Here is a 16,002-nt window from a genome sequence, read left to right on the forward strand (position 1 = left end):
AATGGAATGTATTAATGCAAAATATTTATCAAGTCTTTGTATTCTTTTTTTTTTTTTTTTTCCAAGGGAGTGGAGAGGTTGACCAGGAGTCTTTCATCTTTGTTAGCTCCTGAATGTTAAAAATGCAGCTGATTTAGGGTAAACCACAAGCCAGAGTCTCTTTCACTTCCACATAACCCCTTTCTCTGCAAGTGACGGCAAGTTCTCCCTTTGACAAATGTACCCTCTTCCTGCAGTTATGGCAGGGAACATTCAGGAAACATATTCGCAAAGGCTCAAGGGTGATCTCCATACTGCAGGTGAACAACAGAGGTAAAAAGAAGCAGGCAGTTCCTCTGTGCTCAGATCTCCACAGAGCCAAACAAGATGTTTCACGCCTCAAGGACCTCACGTCCTCCAGGAGAGTGCAAATAATGTGGGAACACAGGGAAAAAATGGGAGTATTGGGAAAGGGGAGGAAGGTGCATTGACCAGATGAAGTAGCCTTATCCCCACTTACCAACTCTGACCACTTTGGTCAATCCTTTGGAAATAAAGAGACAGGTAATGCAACTGGCAGCTCTACTACCATATCTAACGCCTTGAGTCTCTAAGTAAACAATGTGAAAAGGCTTACCATTGCCTAAGGTCCACACTGTAAAAGCCTCCATCATCGTAAGCTGCTAAGTATGGCTTCCATGGTAATCCAAGCCAGTGTGCTTGACAACAGTCACGTAGCTGATGGGCTCAGGTCACAACTCACTTTCTTTATGCTTCCATAGCTTCCTGATGGTCTAGCACCTCCCTCTATCTAATTTCCTTCTTCATTCTGAGAGATACCAGCACAATTTTCACCTGGAGTTCATAAGGACTATCCATATACATGCAACATTTTTGTCAGGGTGGATCCATGTTGGAATAAACACCTCTGCCTATGAAAAGTTGCTTTTTTTTTTTCCTTCTTATTCTCCATGCACAAAGAACAATACAGCTTCAGCAGGCTGAGGTTAAAATCAGTTTTTTTTAATGCCTGGCTTATTTATTTGTTTCCCTTCTTCCCTTTCATGACATGGGTCTGCTCTGCATTTAAGGTTTTAAATATTCCTTTTTATCCCAAATTCAATCCATTAGAGTAAAAACAGTTACACATCCAACAGCTTGAACGGAAACAGGCATTGTTGTTAGAGACCAGGATCCTATCTTTAGGCAGTCAGATTGGCCTCACAGAATCAGAGAATGGCTAAAGTTGGAAGGGACCTCTGAACCCATCTACTCCAACATCCGCTCAAGCAGAGACACCCAGACCAGAGTGCCCAGGGCTGTACCCAGACAGGTTTTGAAGATCTCCAGGAAGGTCTCCAAGCACTTCACAGCCTCTCTGCACAGCCTGTGCCAGTGCTCTGTTACCTGCATGGCAACAAAGTGCTTCCCGATGCTTAGGCAGAACACCTTGCATTTCAGTTTGTGCCCATTGCCTCTGGTAAATATCGGACATCAGAGACAATCTCAGTCTGTGTTTGATCTTCTCCCTTCAAAGGTGAGGCTCAGTAGTAAGTGGCGACTCGGAGTAGCTTTATTCAGCAATAGAGCCAACAGCCCTCTTGATCCACCACTTAGTATCTCCTGTGAAATAATATTTGGAGGAATCAGGTCCTCTCTTCATGCTTTCAAAGCACTGGAGCAGTTCCAGAATTGCCTGAAGGGGAGAACAAAGCAGCAACTTGAAGGACATTTGTCTCAGGGTGGCCAAGGGCTGCACAATACGTTTCTCTTATAATATCTGAGCAACACATAAGTGGAAAAGGGCAGAATCTTCTCCCGGACTGGACCACCATCTTCCATCATCTCAAATATGTCTTCTTCTGCATCAGTTTGTTCCTGGTTTTCCACTCTCTTCACAACCCAGGCCATGGAGGCACAAACACGAGCTTGGTGGCCCCACAACTCAGTCTGCTCTGCAGCAGCTTCTGTGCTTTGCCTTACGCAGCTTTGCTGTGAACTGCAGGTAGGACTCTGAGCATGAGGGTGTCTGACTGACATCCCCAACCTGAACAGAAACACACTCCCAAAGTACATCTGCAAGATGTCTGAAGGCCAGAAGAGGATGTTGGAGGCTGAGCAAAGCAAAGGGAATCTTTTACAGAATTCACATTTCAAATGTACAACCCAAAGCCTTAGCTGGTGTAACCTAGCAATAACATGCCTGCAATTGCATAGAAATAAGAAATCCGGGCCAGCTCTCACTCTGCTGCCACAGGGGGGACGGACAGCTGTGATAGCACACACTGCAGCAGACCTGCGGAGGAGTGCAGTTCCAATCATTTCTTCTGGGGAAACATTGAGGTTTGGGTGATGCTATGCTGGTTTTTCCCTTTCTTTGCTTTTGTAGTTTGAGATGCTAGAGTGGCACTGCCCTGCCCTTTGCCTAAGCAGAGGAAGATGCTCGGCCCAGGCCTGATGCTCTGTGCATTTGTACAGGCAATGGCTCAAACTCTGCTTCTGCACCAGTACAGCACTGTGAGAAATAAAAAAGGAGCACACAAGCTGATTCATTTGCTAAAACGTTATTGAAAGTAAGACATTAAATCTACTATTACCATGCAAGGAATATAGTCCAGATTGCTAAGAACAGAGAGCAGAGAAAGACGGGGAAAGGGATGAGAGGAAATGGATTCAGTTTTTCAGCTGCATCCCAAAATCCATACCTACAACTCCCAGGAGTCCCAGGAGGCTGAGCAGAGCAGTGACACCGGGCTGTCGAGCACCAAACAAGTGTTTTAGAGAAACCCTTTCCGGCAGAGCTGCCACAGTTGACATGCTTGGAGCAGCACTGCACAGAAAGGATAAGGGTTGGGTTATGTTTTCCTTTGGGGGGGGGAATGTTTGAAGGAAAAAAAAAAAAGGAAGGGGCACAAACTCTGCACTGGGAAAGCCACACCGATGAGCTTGTTAACATTTGAAGAGACTGCCTGGCGTGATTCCGTACACAGTTTCCTGCCAAGAATTTGCAAGAGGAAAGTATATTTAGCAATCCAAGGCATGCCAGAGCCTTGTCAAGAGGGGGAAAAAAAAAAACACAAAAAACAACACTCTGAATATGTGGAATAGCAATTAGACAATTTCTAAGCAGCCATTTTCAGAATGCATCCAGGCATCTAATAAGGGCACCTGAGGCATACCCACAACTGCGCCACACTCCACGCCTCAGAAGACGTCCGCTAAGGATCAAATAAGCAGAACAAGAATATGTTACTGATGGCAGCTGCCTACTTGCACAGCACGAGGGTTGCTTTCAAGCCCGTGGTTCCCTGCCACCCTGACAAACTGGAAGCACACAATTTCTTGCTGTATCACCTCGTAGCATCCTTTGAAGAATCATTTTTCCCAAAGCTGTGACCCATGTTGCATAGCTGGGAGTGGTAGAATCGTTAAGGTTGGAAAAGACCATCAGGACCATCTAGTCCAACCCCAATCCATCCCACCAACCACGTCCTCAGTGCTACATCTCTACGGTTCTTGAACACTTCCAGGTATGGTGACTCCAGCACCTCCCTGGGCAGCCTGTGTCAATGCATTACCACTCTTTCTGAGAAGTTTTTCCTAATATCCAACCTGAACCACCGCTGGTGCAACCTAAGGCCATTACCTCTTGTCCTGTTGAGAGTTTCTGCCTGTTCACCTTGCGTCCATTTTGTGGACAGGCTCACATGCCATGAGCTCTCAGCGATGCATTGTGTCTCCAGATGGAGCTGGGACCATCCAGGTGAGATGAGCAGCCGCTCTAAGCTGGAACAGTATGTGAATACAGACAGCCCTTTCCTGGTAAGGAGAATTCTCCCAAGAGAGGGTGTATCACTCAATGCATCGGTCCATCTTGTTCCTGAAGCACCTGGGAGCAACGCAGGGAAGGAGACCTAAAGGAGCCCAGGATTAACAGGCAGCCTCGGTCTCACACACGCACGAAAGCGCCTGAGTTGAAAGGGAATAGCTGAATTCACACTGCATTTAAGTCACGGGTGAAAGAAGAAGATCTCCTCGAATACAGAGCTCTGACGGGCGCGCACCCCGTGAGGAGCAGGCCGCTGCGCGGGCGCCCCCCGCCGGCCGGCCGCAGCACCACAACAGGTTGTACCCGGCCTTCTATCTGCACCCTACGCTGCTCCCAGCGCCAGGGGTTGCACCTTAGGTAGGACGGCAGTGTAATCACCCTGGGGATGGAGGTAGCATAGACATATCCTCCGTGCTTGTTAATGAGCTACTGCTTCGTATCTCCACCGAGTTTTGCTCCAGTAGAAATACCTCATGCTGGAACTGCTGGAGTTTCAGACCTCTTCTGCAGCCTTGCTGAAAAACGCAACTGGCATTTCTCCCATTGCCAGGAAGCTTTGGGCTGCTCCTGAGCTGCCAGGCCACCGCCTGCTCCATCTGGCCCCACTTCTGTGCAGTAGCAACAACCTCCCCCAAGCACACAAGTGTTTTACCAACAAAGGCCTTCCCATGAAGCTGCAAACTACAGCTCGAGAACAGGCTCCAATTTAGGTCCAGCTCCGAACACAACATCAGGTTCATTAATGGTATTGTCATAGTTTATCACTGCCCCAAATCATTCCAAGTTTAGGCTGGAGCAAGCAACAAGTGTTGTCTATTTACTACTGTTTCTCCAGCAATTATCAGGGTTCTTCCCACAAACTGTGTTTTCTGACCTTACTGCAAGGTGTTGCAGTGACCAAAAACAGACACAAACAAACCTGTGATCCCAATCCTAATCAAATCTTACCTGACAAATTGACTGTAAAAAATGTTCCAGTATCTTCAACCTGCAGTATAATAACTGCCTCCAAACAATCTTTAACTCAAACAGCGGCTTTTACTCTGAGACTGACAGCCCTTGGAATCAGCTCAAACTGAAGATGTTGCAATTTAGGGTGTATGTTCAAGTTCCCTAGCCCATACGTGAGAGCCAGATCTCAGAAGCAGAAAGAGCAAGCCAATGACAGCATTTGCATGGGCTCATCTTGAGACCTGCACACAACACAAAACACCGTGTAGCTGGCTCTGGAAAATTAACAGCACCAGACAGCAGAGGGTGATGGCTGCTCTTGTACCATTTCAGTGTCTCCAAGCCAGTCTCAATCTTGCAGCACATGAACCAGCAACAGGAAAAGGCAGAGCTATGTCTTGTACTCTCAACTCTCCTCTCACATTTGCCCATTTCCCCACTAGTATACTTGCTCTATGATGTTCCTCAAGGCACAGGAGTGAAGGACACAAAAAGTTGTGCTGGTCTTCTTAAGCTGTTTAAGTTTTCATCACATAGACCTCAGTGCATTCAAGCAACAGAAATAGAGTATGTCATCAAGTGGAATAGAAAAAATGCTTTCTAATGGCTTAACTAGAAATGAAGATCTATTCAACTACTGGATAGAAATGCTAATATCTCCATGGTTATATCTATAAATACAGTACAAGAAAGACACATTTAACCTGACTCCACTCCACATCACCTTTTATTGTTAAAGGTACAGATCTTAACAGTGGAGGAAAAGAAAAAAACATGTTTCATAGGGAGAATAGGATGTAGCATCTACTGATCTTTCAGCTCCTTCAGTCTTCTGATTGCAGATTTGACTGTCACTGCAGAGGTGGTACTGAAAGAAGAAGCAGAATCATTTGCACATTGTAGGAGCAGAACAACCCATACCAAAAAGCACTAATAATTTTGAATAGCTATCACTTGATTGCATTGTCAACAGGAGACTAAACCTCTGATTTTCATTGTAACAATGCCCTTGTCTACAGAAGCACAGAACTTCACATCAACATCTCACCCAAATCAGCCATTCATGCAAGTGCATGAGCCAATTCCTAGCGACAGCTGTGTGGGTAATGGTGTCTGCTACCATAATGGGAGAGATGAAGGGGAATTAAAAAAACAAAAAGGGGGGGTGGGGGGGGATATGCAAGAGCACCATCACAATAAGGATTATAATATTTCAATGGTTTTAAAAGAAAAACAAAACACAAACATTGTTTTAAGCAAACCTGTTTTTAACTATTACATCTGTTTCTCTCAATGGAAACGGCAACTGCAGTTGCCACAAAAGGTGCTGCTTAAACCTCATAGTGCCAATGTCAGAGTGCCTTTCCACAACTAAGATTTTTCTACAGTCAATGGAATCAAGGAAGAAAAAATACTCCCCAGGTCAGAGGCATCATTTATTACAAGCTATGTCAGCCACACAGTTGATTCCACTCTGACAATGGCTGGATGGACCAGCCATCATCTCTGCTCCTTTCCTTCCAACGCTGCCAAAAACTCATCCTTGTGCAGGAGAGCTACAGTTTGCATCTCCAGTAAGAAATGCTACTAAAACAGAGGCACAAGAAAGACTACTTAGAAATAAGTATTTGTTTCTGCATTTGCAGCTGTTTGAATTTATTCCAAGTTTGGGAAAAGATGCTGATAGACACTGATAGGAACTTCATGGCCTTACTTGTAAGTCCAGGCACCACCAGCAACTGTCTTCATGCAGGACCCACAGTGCCAGATACCAACAGCCTTCCTCTTCATTTTGGTCTGTAATAAAAGTAAAAACAAATAAAGAAAGGAATGCACTACTCTCACCTGGTGCGATGAATGACACAACACAACACTGCTATCATATGCTGGCTCTGAACGTTCTAAGATGACTGCAAACAGGAAGCCCCTTGAACAGCATCTAAAGAGTGACTGCGGGGTACTCGAATCCTTTCACCTGAGGAAGTCTTCATCATCTCACACAGATGACGATTTGCCTATACCTATGTGGGATTCAGACAACTGCTTAAATGGCATTGCCAACATTCTCATTTCACATGCAAAGGATGTTAAATTAAAAAAAAAACAAACAAACCACACATCTTTTTATGCTTCCAGTCAATTAAAGATACCTACTTTTCAGGTATTGATAGTGTGGACAAAAACCAAGCTGCTGGGCTTCTCAGATTGTCAAAAACCAGATTCAAGTGAATTGTGATCATATATGTGATCTGATAAAACTATCATTTATTGGTAATTCTATCCCATCCAGAGTAACACTATACACAGACAGATAGATGTAAGGAACCAATCAAAAGTTTTCTAGGGGAAGAACAAGGTCCCTCCCTCCCTCCCCTGGGTATGCTGTATGGGAGAAAAGCAAAGCTCGTCATGTCTTAATTACCAGGATAACATGCACGCTGTATAAATTGTTAGGTCTTCTTATTAGACATCAACAACATACAGTCTGTCAACACTGTACATTTGAGTACTGAAAAACGTTTTTCATTTAACACGCGTTCACCTGAAAGGCGCACCAAACCTTTTTATTTTACAAGAAACTCTGACAGTGACCACAAATTGACAACAGTTTTCTCAAAATTAGTTGTCTCCTCAGTAGAAAAACTCCCGAAGCAACAGACTGCACTTCTAACACTACTGACAAAGCGATTTTTAAGGACTGTTGTAGGGAACAAGATGCCTCACCTTGCCGCAGAAGGAGCAGGTATACTTGGCGTGTTGGCTGATTTCAATCTTTTTCACCATCTTCCTAAGGGATGCGCCATAACGGGTACCATATTTACCCACAATCCCCACCTTCTTGGTGCGCTTGGCCTGTGAGGAGACAAAACGCAGCCGGCTGCAACTTCATCGCCATCACACCCTCCTCGGCAGCTCCTGACACGGGCGCTCAGCAGTCAGAACTGGTGCTGCAGACGACCAAGGCTTCTCGCAACACCTCAAACGTGGTGCTCTTCGCATAACTACGAGGGGCACGTTCTGCCACAGACAAACCCGAGCAGAGATGTCTCCTTCCCGGGACTAACGTTCGGCCCCGAACCGGGCCCGGCCTCCCATTCCCCTCACCAGCCGCCGTGGACGACGTAGGGATGGGGCCCACCCAGAGAATCCCACACAAGGCCTCCGCCCAGGCTTCCCGTCGAGCACGTAGGCTCTCCCGTTCCCTCCCCTCTCCGCCGCCCCCTCGCCATGCCTCGCAGCCTCTGCTTAGTGCCTTTGGGGCGGATGGAGGCGGATAGGCCGCGGCGCTGTGGCTGCGCTCACCATCTTCCTTCCCGGCGCCGCTAGAGAGAGAGAGAGGAAGTTGCTGTGCGCAGGCGCAGTATGAGCTGTCGCGCCGGAAGCTGGCGAGCGGGGACCGGATGTGACGCACAGTGGGCTTGTCTGCCCGTGGGGGTGCGGAGCTCTATGATCGGCAGCGCTCTCCCCCCCCCTCCCCCGGTGGGAAAGCTGCTGCGAAGCTGCGACTCTTGTTAAACTGTCCCGTGGTAACGGGATTATACACAGCCTACAGCACGTTAAGTGGAATTTCTTTACAACCACGATTCAGATAAAATCGATGTGCAGCAGCACAAGCCGTTACTTGGGAATGGTCTTCCATGGATACTGGGAGGGTTACTTGGATGGTCTTCCATGCAAGGACAGCATAAGAGGGAAATAGAGGGAGCAATCCATGGGGCTCCATTCTGCGTGTGGTGCTGGGTGATGGTGGGACAGACGAGGGCTCAGTGGGGGCTCCAGGCAACAGTATTTATATCTCTCTCTGCTGAGTCAAACTCCCATTCCACACATCCTAGGAATATATTTGCCCTTTTCAGATCTTCATCATAATGATGACTCACAGCACGCATCTTCAATACCAGCACATTAAAGAATAATAACAAGAATTTCCTCTTGCTGCTTTGTGATTATTTTGGTTAAGAGTGAATTGTCAGCCAACGCATCCAGGACAGACGATCTACCACTGTTCTCCAGCCTGTGCCTACAGTTCAGATTTGCTCTAACACAGTACAGTCAGATCCTTCACCTCCCATTACTGCAGGCAGCTCTGCCAACAGCCAAATCCCAGCTCCCTCAGACTACAGCCAGTCCCAGCACTGCCAAAATAAACGTGTTTCCAGGTGGCTGAGAAGATGGGTGGGTGCAGAGAAGCCTGCACAGCTCCCAGAGCCCTGTCTTGGCTATCACCTCGGCCTATTCTGCACAACCCTGGCTGTCCAGCTTCACAATACAGCAATTGAACTACTACTTTTTATTGCTCAACTACCTGTTGTTTCAGGTTGGGCATCCTTCCTTGAAAAGTCTTTCTGTAACACAGGTGAGAGGACAGACACAGGTGTAAAGAAAGGTGGACCAGTCACCTCAATAAAATGCTCCAAGTTCAGCTCCAGTACAGAAGAAATAATGCTACAATTTTGAGTCTGAAAGGTCTGAGTGTATCCCAACACACACAACGATAATTATGGTTGTCCTAGAAGTGTCCCTCCCTTGTCTAGTAGGCTGATCAGTGCACTTCTTGTTTGAATTGTGGCAGCATCAAGATGCCCGACTGCACTGGATCACAAATAGTCTGACCTTAAAAAGCTCCCAGAACATACAGAAAACAAAACAAGAGGAAAGCACCCTAACAGACATCCAACTGAAAAGGTGAAGGATGTAGGCCCCAAGGAAACCACAGGTATCACAGAACTTGCCACATTCCATTTTCTTTAATGGAACTTCCATTCACTTTACTGAGATGTAGATAATGCCAAAAATAAATAAATAAAATAGTAATAATAATAAAAAAAGCTGTAGTGCCTCTGATGGGCAGATATAAGAGTTCCCAAAGCACTGCATGTTCCTGAGAATGCCTGTAGGTCTCACTGGCAACCTGCACACTGTCTGGTACAAATTCTCAGCAGCAAGCCTTGGAGACCCCATCTAAGACTGCTGGCAGCATCCCAACCACCTCATCCTATTAATGACAGACTAATGGTATAACCGGGCTAAGGCATGCACAGTCTTTCTAACCCCTTGATGTAATGACTAAAAGCACTTTCCTTCAAGATTCTTTTCCCCTTTTCCATCCAGTATGGATAAACCAAATTTCAAGTGTACTTGAAGAGCCTTTGTAATCCTGCAGCAATCCAGCTGAGATTTTATGGGTCCTAACAAAGAAAGAGTACACCTGGCATTCCTCTAACAGAGCTGGGACTATCCAATATATGGGTTAGATAAATTGAGTTTATGAGAAGCAGAATTCTCCAAGGGCACTTTCAGCAGATTTCAGAAAAAGTACTGTTTTGAAGTAGCTGTACCTTTACAAAGAAGAGAATTACTTCTATAGGAGATGACAATATGGTTACACAAATAATGTCTCCCATTTGTTTTTCAGTAGGTAGATGGCAACATTTCTCACCCCTTACTCAGAACAACCTTCTCTTCAAGTGGAAAGATTGTGTCCTAGAAACAGATTAAATACTCCCATGTTCAAGAAAGAAGCCATTTAAAAGCATTTAAAGTGTGTATTTGTCTCCTGGCCAGTTGTCAGAACAAGAGAAATGATGTTTAGCTTTTACTCTCAAATCTAGAGACAACACATTTCCCACAGTTGGCCAGTCACTCCATCTTCAGTCCTACACTCCTTCACTTGCACACACATCAAAGCACCATTTCTAGTCATGAATGAAAAGCAAATCTCTAACCAGCACAACTGCAAACACAGCCTGCAAGGCATTTCCATGACGACACTTGCTGAAAATAGAATAATCAAACCCTTTGAAACAGGAAAAGAATATCCGTTACTATCGGTCTGATCCTGTAGCACAAACCTTTTCCTCCTTTGGGCCTACCATGGAAGAGAGGGCTTTTTGTCACTGCCTGGTATCTACACAGAGCAAAGCGTGTTCCCTGCACAGCACATTAGCTCCTGCCCTCCAGGACCTAAATATAAGCCTTCAGTTTGCTATTTCCCTATCCTTCGCAAAAGATAATGGCTATGAACTGTTGTCAGCTGGTACCTATGGAATTTTATCTTCTCATGTACACCCTGGTGAGCATAACATTAAGCCACTTCCAAGTGTCTTCCAGTACAAAGACCAGAAGTGGGAAATACATGAATTTGGAATTACATTGCACCGCACTGGAAATAACATACACCATGAAAAGACAACTATGCAGAGATGCCTGAAAAGACCAGTTACAATCAATAGAGTCATTTGCCTTTACATCAAGCTCACAGCAAAAATGGCCTCTACAATTTTTGCTGAGCCATCACTGCAGTGTAGTGGACTCAGAGCATTCACAGCATTCACAAGGAATAATGACTGTGTCACAAATCCCTGAAAGGAACAAAAGAGTTGGTTCGCTTAGATGGCACTGATGCTAAGATTCCAGGTCTCAGCAGCTCAGAGCAATAGCAGTAGGATGGAGACTATTACAAATTGAAAACATGCAGTTTATTCTCCATGTCAAACAACAGTGCTGCTTATGACATTCTCAGTGTAAACTGTACATAGGTGTAAGGGAGTGAATAACAAGTCTTAGCCTGAATGCCTTATGGAAGTAGCTGCTGATGCACCTCTAGGCAAAATATCATGGGCATGCCCTTCTGAAAGCTCATGTGTTTTAGAAAGTACAAAAAGAAGCATCACTAGATCACCTCTGTCCACTGTAAATATACACACACACACACACACACATATATATATATATTTAAATCAACAAACAAAACAACCCCACTGATATTCTCACTGCATCATGTCTTCTCAAGCTTAAGGTTCAAATGCAAGATGAAATTCTAATACAGAAAAAACACTTAAAGCTTGGGAACCATGAGTTAAAACAACATTTTATTTAAGTTACTCAGTCCAGAATCAGCTTCTTACAAAAACTAAACAGTTTCCTCAGGACCCCCTCTCCTCACTCATCTGTGGAAATAAGTCTTGAGCCTAAAAGAAAACACACATTCCCACACACTCCTTCCCCTGAGTAGCCAAGCTTAATCTCTGTCAGTAAGCACAGGCTTCACCTTTCCCTGAGACAAGCAAGTGCTGTGGAGCAGGTCCTAAGATTTAGAGGACAAGGCCAAAGACAAGCATGCTCAGGCAAATATGTGCCTAACAGGCAACACACACTTGCTGGCAGGCTGTAACAATGCTTGGTTTCAAGATATTGCCAGAATTTCTGGGGCTCTCCTTCCTCTTGCTCACCTCCAGAAAATATCAAGAACTGTCTGTATCCCTATTTCTTTTCTGCTCACTGCCAAACTAAATATGAGAGCTAGTTTGTGCATGACTCACAGAAGGACCAAATTCTGCCTGTGAGCAAACTCCTCATAGTACACACTAAGCTTTTTAAAGATGACTGTTGAAAGCACTCTGCAGTTGCTGATACACTAATTCTCAGAAGAGCTCTTCTATGTGGACAGACAACAGTTATCTGCTTTATAAACAAAACAGCTGTGGAAGCTGAGTTGCTAAAACAAAGAAGCATGCTACCTTCCCATGTCCACTCAGTCCTCAGCAAAGGCAAGACTGCAAGACCAGCAGGCTGCCAAGCGTGCAGTGCTCATCTGTCATGCTGTCATCCTTTGAGATGAAATGCACTACAGATATAGAAAATTTGAAGTATTTTATTTCTGAAAACTCAAAAACAATACCTGATTTTTTTTTTTTTTTAAGTTAAAAATATATGTTAGCCACGTTCGCTGTGTTACTCTTTATTAAAGTCAGTACGCCGCTTTTTGGGGGAACTCACTGAACACCTCTCTTCTGTGTCTTGAAAGGCACTGTCAGAGTCAGAGTCAAACTCACAACAAGCATTAGCTGCTTCCAAAAGCTCAACATCAGTGTCATCTTTGCTGTCAGTGAAGGTCCTCTGGAAAAGTTCATAAATGGTCTTCTGCTTTGGATCTGGCTGAGAAATTAGAACAAATAGAAACTGTATATGCATTGTCATATAAAATCAAAGTGAGAAACAACCGAAGTGTAATCTCACATTTTTAGTTCCTTCCCAGCTTTACCACCCAATACAGAATTCAAGCCCAGAGGGGATTGGCTTTACTTGGGTGATTCAGGATCTGTCTGAATCTTAACTCTACACAAGGTCGTATGCCATTACTTTCTGTCAACAAAAGGTAAATATTCAAAATACTGTTACGTCCTTAATGAAAAGAAAAGAAGGGTTGTGAACTCCGTGGAGAGTAAATAAAGGCATTGATTTGATAGGAGTTGGACATTCTGTTCTGTGATATTGAAGGCAGAACAGGTATAAGGTCAGCCTGCCAATTACATGCCAAGCTAGATGTACACAAACCAAAACCCATTCAGTCTCTCCTGGGGACCACCGACATTCTTCCAGGTCAGTTACCTTAGGATAGTAATTAGTAGATTCAGCTGTATTGGAGAAATTGGTTTCTGAAAGCCCCGCTTCTCCCAGCACTTTTATTTTCTCTTGAATCATTGGCCTAGAAGAGATAAAACAGTTATTACTGGAAGGAAGAAAATAACATGCAAGATTCCGTAGTCCAATGAGAAGAATGCTTGGTCATTTACTATGTGTAGATTAAAAGAAAAAAAAAAAAAAAGATATTGCAGGAGTGTAAAGATGGCTTTTCTACCAAAGCTTGTTAGCTTCTTAATCTGTGCTCTCTTGCTTATGATGGTTGTATGCTGCTTTGTGATATCAATTAATCCATGAAAGTATCAGTCCAATTTAAATAAGTAACATATAAGAGGATGTGATTTCAGGCTATAAATACTTGGAGGAGTTGCATATTCAGGAGGGAAAGTAGTTGGCTGTGGTGACACTGATGGTATGAAGTCAGAATAAGAAGATGGAGTTAAAGGGAACCCTAATAGCCCGTGTGTTGAGTCTCCAAGGCAAGCAGTAGTAACGCCTCTCAACAGCCACGTACACATTTCTGAGGTATTCCCCACTGTATTGCAAAATTAAGAATCCATTGCTGGGCCAAAATGTCTAGTGAAGTCCCAGCAGCATCTCCACAATGAACACCAAATATCCTTGTCTTTTTGTTCTTTTACTTACCTTTAAAACGATGCCAATATCTGTCTTTGAAGAGCCACATTTCCTTCCAGCTAAGCATTAATGACTACACAGACAGCATTTCACAATACAGGCAGAATTACTGTCATTATATTTCTGTGAAACGTGGGTGACACATCAGTTTCCAGATCCCTGCATTGTAGGGTTATAATTATTTGCCATCATGATATTCTAGAAACTGGACAAGTTCATTTATCCCACTCGTTCCTTTAAATGAGGTAATAAAGAAGTAATTTTGGACTTAAAATGAACCAGCTGGTGGATAATTTATTTTGGTCATTTGCAGGTCAGTTCCCTTGCAGCAGAAAGGATTCCCCAGATTCTCCCTCCCCCAGGATGTCAGATTCCCTAGCCCCAAGGGCTGCAGTGACAGCTCAGACCCCATTCACTCAGAGATGGATCAGCAGCATTTCTTTAATCTCTATCAAAGGGCTTACTGAAGAGCAAGACAAAAGTAGAGGATGACCGCACTGCTGCATCCCCCTGTCCAAGTGATCCCCAACAGCCAGACTGCTCCTCAGACTTGAACCGCAATGCTCACAACTGACTCACATCCATCTCCGGTACCTGGTGGGTTCACTGGAAAGTACTCAACACTTTACAATACCCCTGCATCAGAACCCTCTGCACTGTACGTGAGAAACTTTCTTGTCTTAGAAGCTGTGAAGGTTTCAGATGCATCACTCCTCCCAGATTTTTTCCTCAGCAGCCCCTTCTTTGCCAGATAACTACTTTTATTCCTCCTGCTTATCACCCACTTAGTTGTAACCACTGCAACACTGTGCTGACTGTTACCACCTCACTGCAGCCCTGGCTAACAATTGCTGCTTCCCCCCTTGCAGACTGGTGATGCCAGCACTAATAGTAAGCAACTTCTATGTCACATGTGACACACTGAAATTAGGTAGCAGAACAACCAAAGAGACTCTCCGCTTCCTACCATAAGAAGTCGTCTGCTGTGCCTCTAGCCACCAGGTAGTGAACATTAACAGAGCTGGTCTGTCCAATTCGATGCGCCCGGTCTTCTGCCTGGATCAAAACCTTTATGTAAAAGCATTACAAAGAAAATCAATTGAAAGCTCCAATATCTATGGAATAACAAACACCAGAGAACAGGGAGATATCCTTCCTTGTGCTCTGTGACTACCTCTTATCTGGATCCCATTAACGTCTGCATCTTTCAATACAGACTAAGACAAAAAGTCACCTACTGCATCAGGTTGACTAAAAGACACCAAGCATTTTTCAAAAGATGCCGTAAATCCTCTCCTCCTACTGAATTTCAGTAATCTGGGGCTGAAGGATGTAGGATTCACTCCCAGAAGACTGAGTGTACAATAACGGAGAGAGATGCTTGAACTGCATATGGTATGGGGTGCAACTTGTGTTGTCCGCAGCCTGCATTCACTCTCTGTCAAATACACTGGTAATATATTGAGATGATGCTTGAAATAGAGAGCCCTTGTTCCTAGGTGTTTGCTGCCAGATGAAAAGCTGTACAAATGTGGCTGAGATTAAGGGAACTGGATAAAAAAAACCAGGAAAGCCTACACTCCCTCCACTTTCAACACGAAGTGGGGAGTCAGCATTGATGATGGACTCATTCAGATCTTGGCTGAGCTGAGGGAGCTGTTAAGAGTTGTCAAGAAACTGCAGCGTGTTTCCCTTTCATGCTATGTTCTTCAGCCAACAAACAGCGTAACCAGTCACAATGGTTCAAGCCCAAGGTGCTTGAACAAATAGCCACCAGAGAGATAACAGAAGAACCCTAGAGAAAGTTCCCTCCCCTCACATCTCCTCCCGAGATCCAAAATTTCTGCTCTCCAGGCAGCATCCATCCCCTCCAGGATTTGTACCCCTGGATTCCAGAAGAGCTCTGCAAACACCACCAGGTCCGCAGCAGACAGTGTCAGGCCCATGTTTGCAGCAGTGAGGGACAGAACAGCCACAGCTTGTTTCTCTGAGAACTGGAACTTCTGGCACAAAGACTGCCGTTCAGCTGACGATGTAGAGCCATCAATGCGGATGTAGTCAAAACGCTGAGAAAAGGCAGAGAAAGATCCTACTTAGCAGCCTTTCTTGCATTCTTCTTCCACACTTTAGTGGATTCTATTTCCCTTTCCCATGCCAGAACCAGGAAAGTAAAAATTGCAACT

General features: G+C 44.6%; 3 protein-coding genes across 10 annotated transcripts in view; all 3 read right to left on the bottom strand.

Annotated features, from left to right (window-relative positions):
• IGFBP2 (insulin like growth factor binding protein 2) overlaps window positions 1–2,811 on the bottom strand; it is a 72,488-nt gene extending 69,677 nt beyond the window's left edge. For 2 of the 3 annotated variants that reach the window (XM_025152153.2, XM_025152151.2), the window contains exon 1: window positions 617–665. In XM_025152153.2, coding sequence (XP_025007921.1) covers window positions 617–653 — 37 coding nt within the window. In that variant the 5' untranslated portion in view covers window positions 654–665. Of the gene's footprint in view, window positions 1–616; window positions 666–2,684 lie in introns of those variants that run through there. The other variant, XM_025152152.2, reaches the window with a different exon arrangement.
• A 2,657-nt stretch (window positions 2,812–5,468) lies between these two features.
• RPL37A (ribosomal protein L37a) lies at window positions 5,469–8,094 on the bottom strand. Its single transcript, NM_001079493.3, has 4 exons — window positions 8,063–8,094; window positions 7,484–7,612; window positions 6,474–6,556; window positions 5,469–5,627 (listed from the first exon to the last, which is right to left on the bottom strand). Exons 1-4 carry the CDS (start codon window positions 8,063–8,065, stop codon window positions 5,564–5,566), a joined length of 279 nt encoding a protein of 92 aa, NP_001072961.1. The 5' UTR covers window positions 8,066–8,094; the 3' UTR covers window positions 5,469–5,563.
• A 4,301-nt stretch (window positions 8,095–12,395) lies between these two features.
• SMARCAL1 (SWI/SNF related, matrix associated, actin dependent regulator of chromatin, subfamily a like 1) overlaps window positions 12,396–16,002 on the bottom strand; it is a 35,316-nt gene continuing 31,709 nt past the window's right edge. For 5 of the 6 annotated variants that reach the window (XM_422070.8, XM_046944118.1, XM_040703877.2 and 2 more), the window contains exons 14-17: window positions 15,703–15,885; window positions 14,787–14,887; window positions 13,151–13,247; window positions 12,396–12,697 (exon numbers count right to left, since the gene is read on the bottom strand). In XM_422070.8, coding sequence (XP_422070.4) covers window positions 12,494–12,697; window positions 13,151–13,247; window positions 14,787–14,887; window positions 15,703–15,885 — 585 coding nt within the window. In that variant the 3' untranslated portion in view covers window positions 12,396–12,493. The remainder of the gene's footprint in view (window positions 12,698–13,150; window positions 13,248–14,786; window positions 14,888–15,702; window positions 15,886–16,002) is intronic. The other variant, XM_025152483.3, reaches the window with a different exon arrangement.

This window comes from Gallus gallus, chromosome 7 (genome assembly GCF_016699485.2).
Source record: "Gallus gallus isolate bGalGal1 chromosome 7, bGalGal1.mat.broiler.GRCg7b, whole genome shotgun sequence".
Lineage (NCBI taxonomy): Eukaryota > Metazoa > Chordata > Aves > Galliformes > Phasianidae > Gallus > Gallus gallus.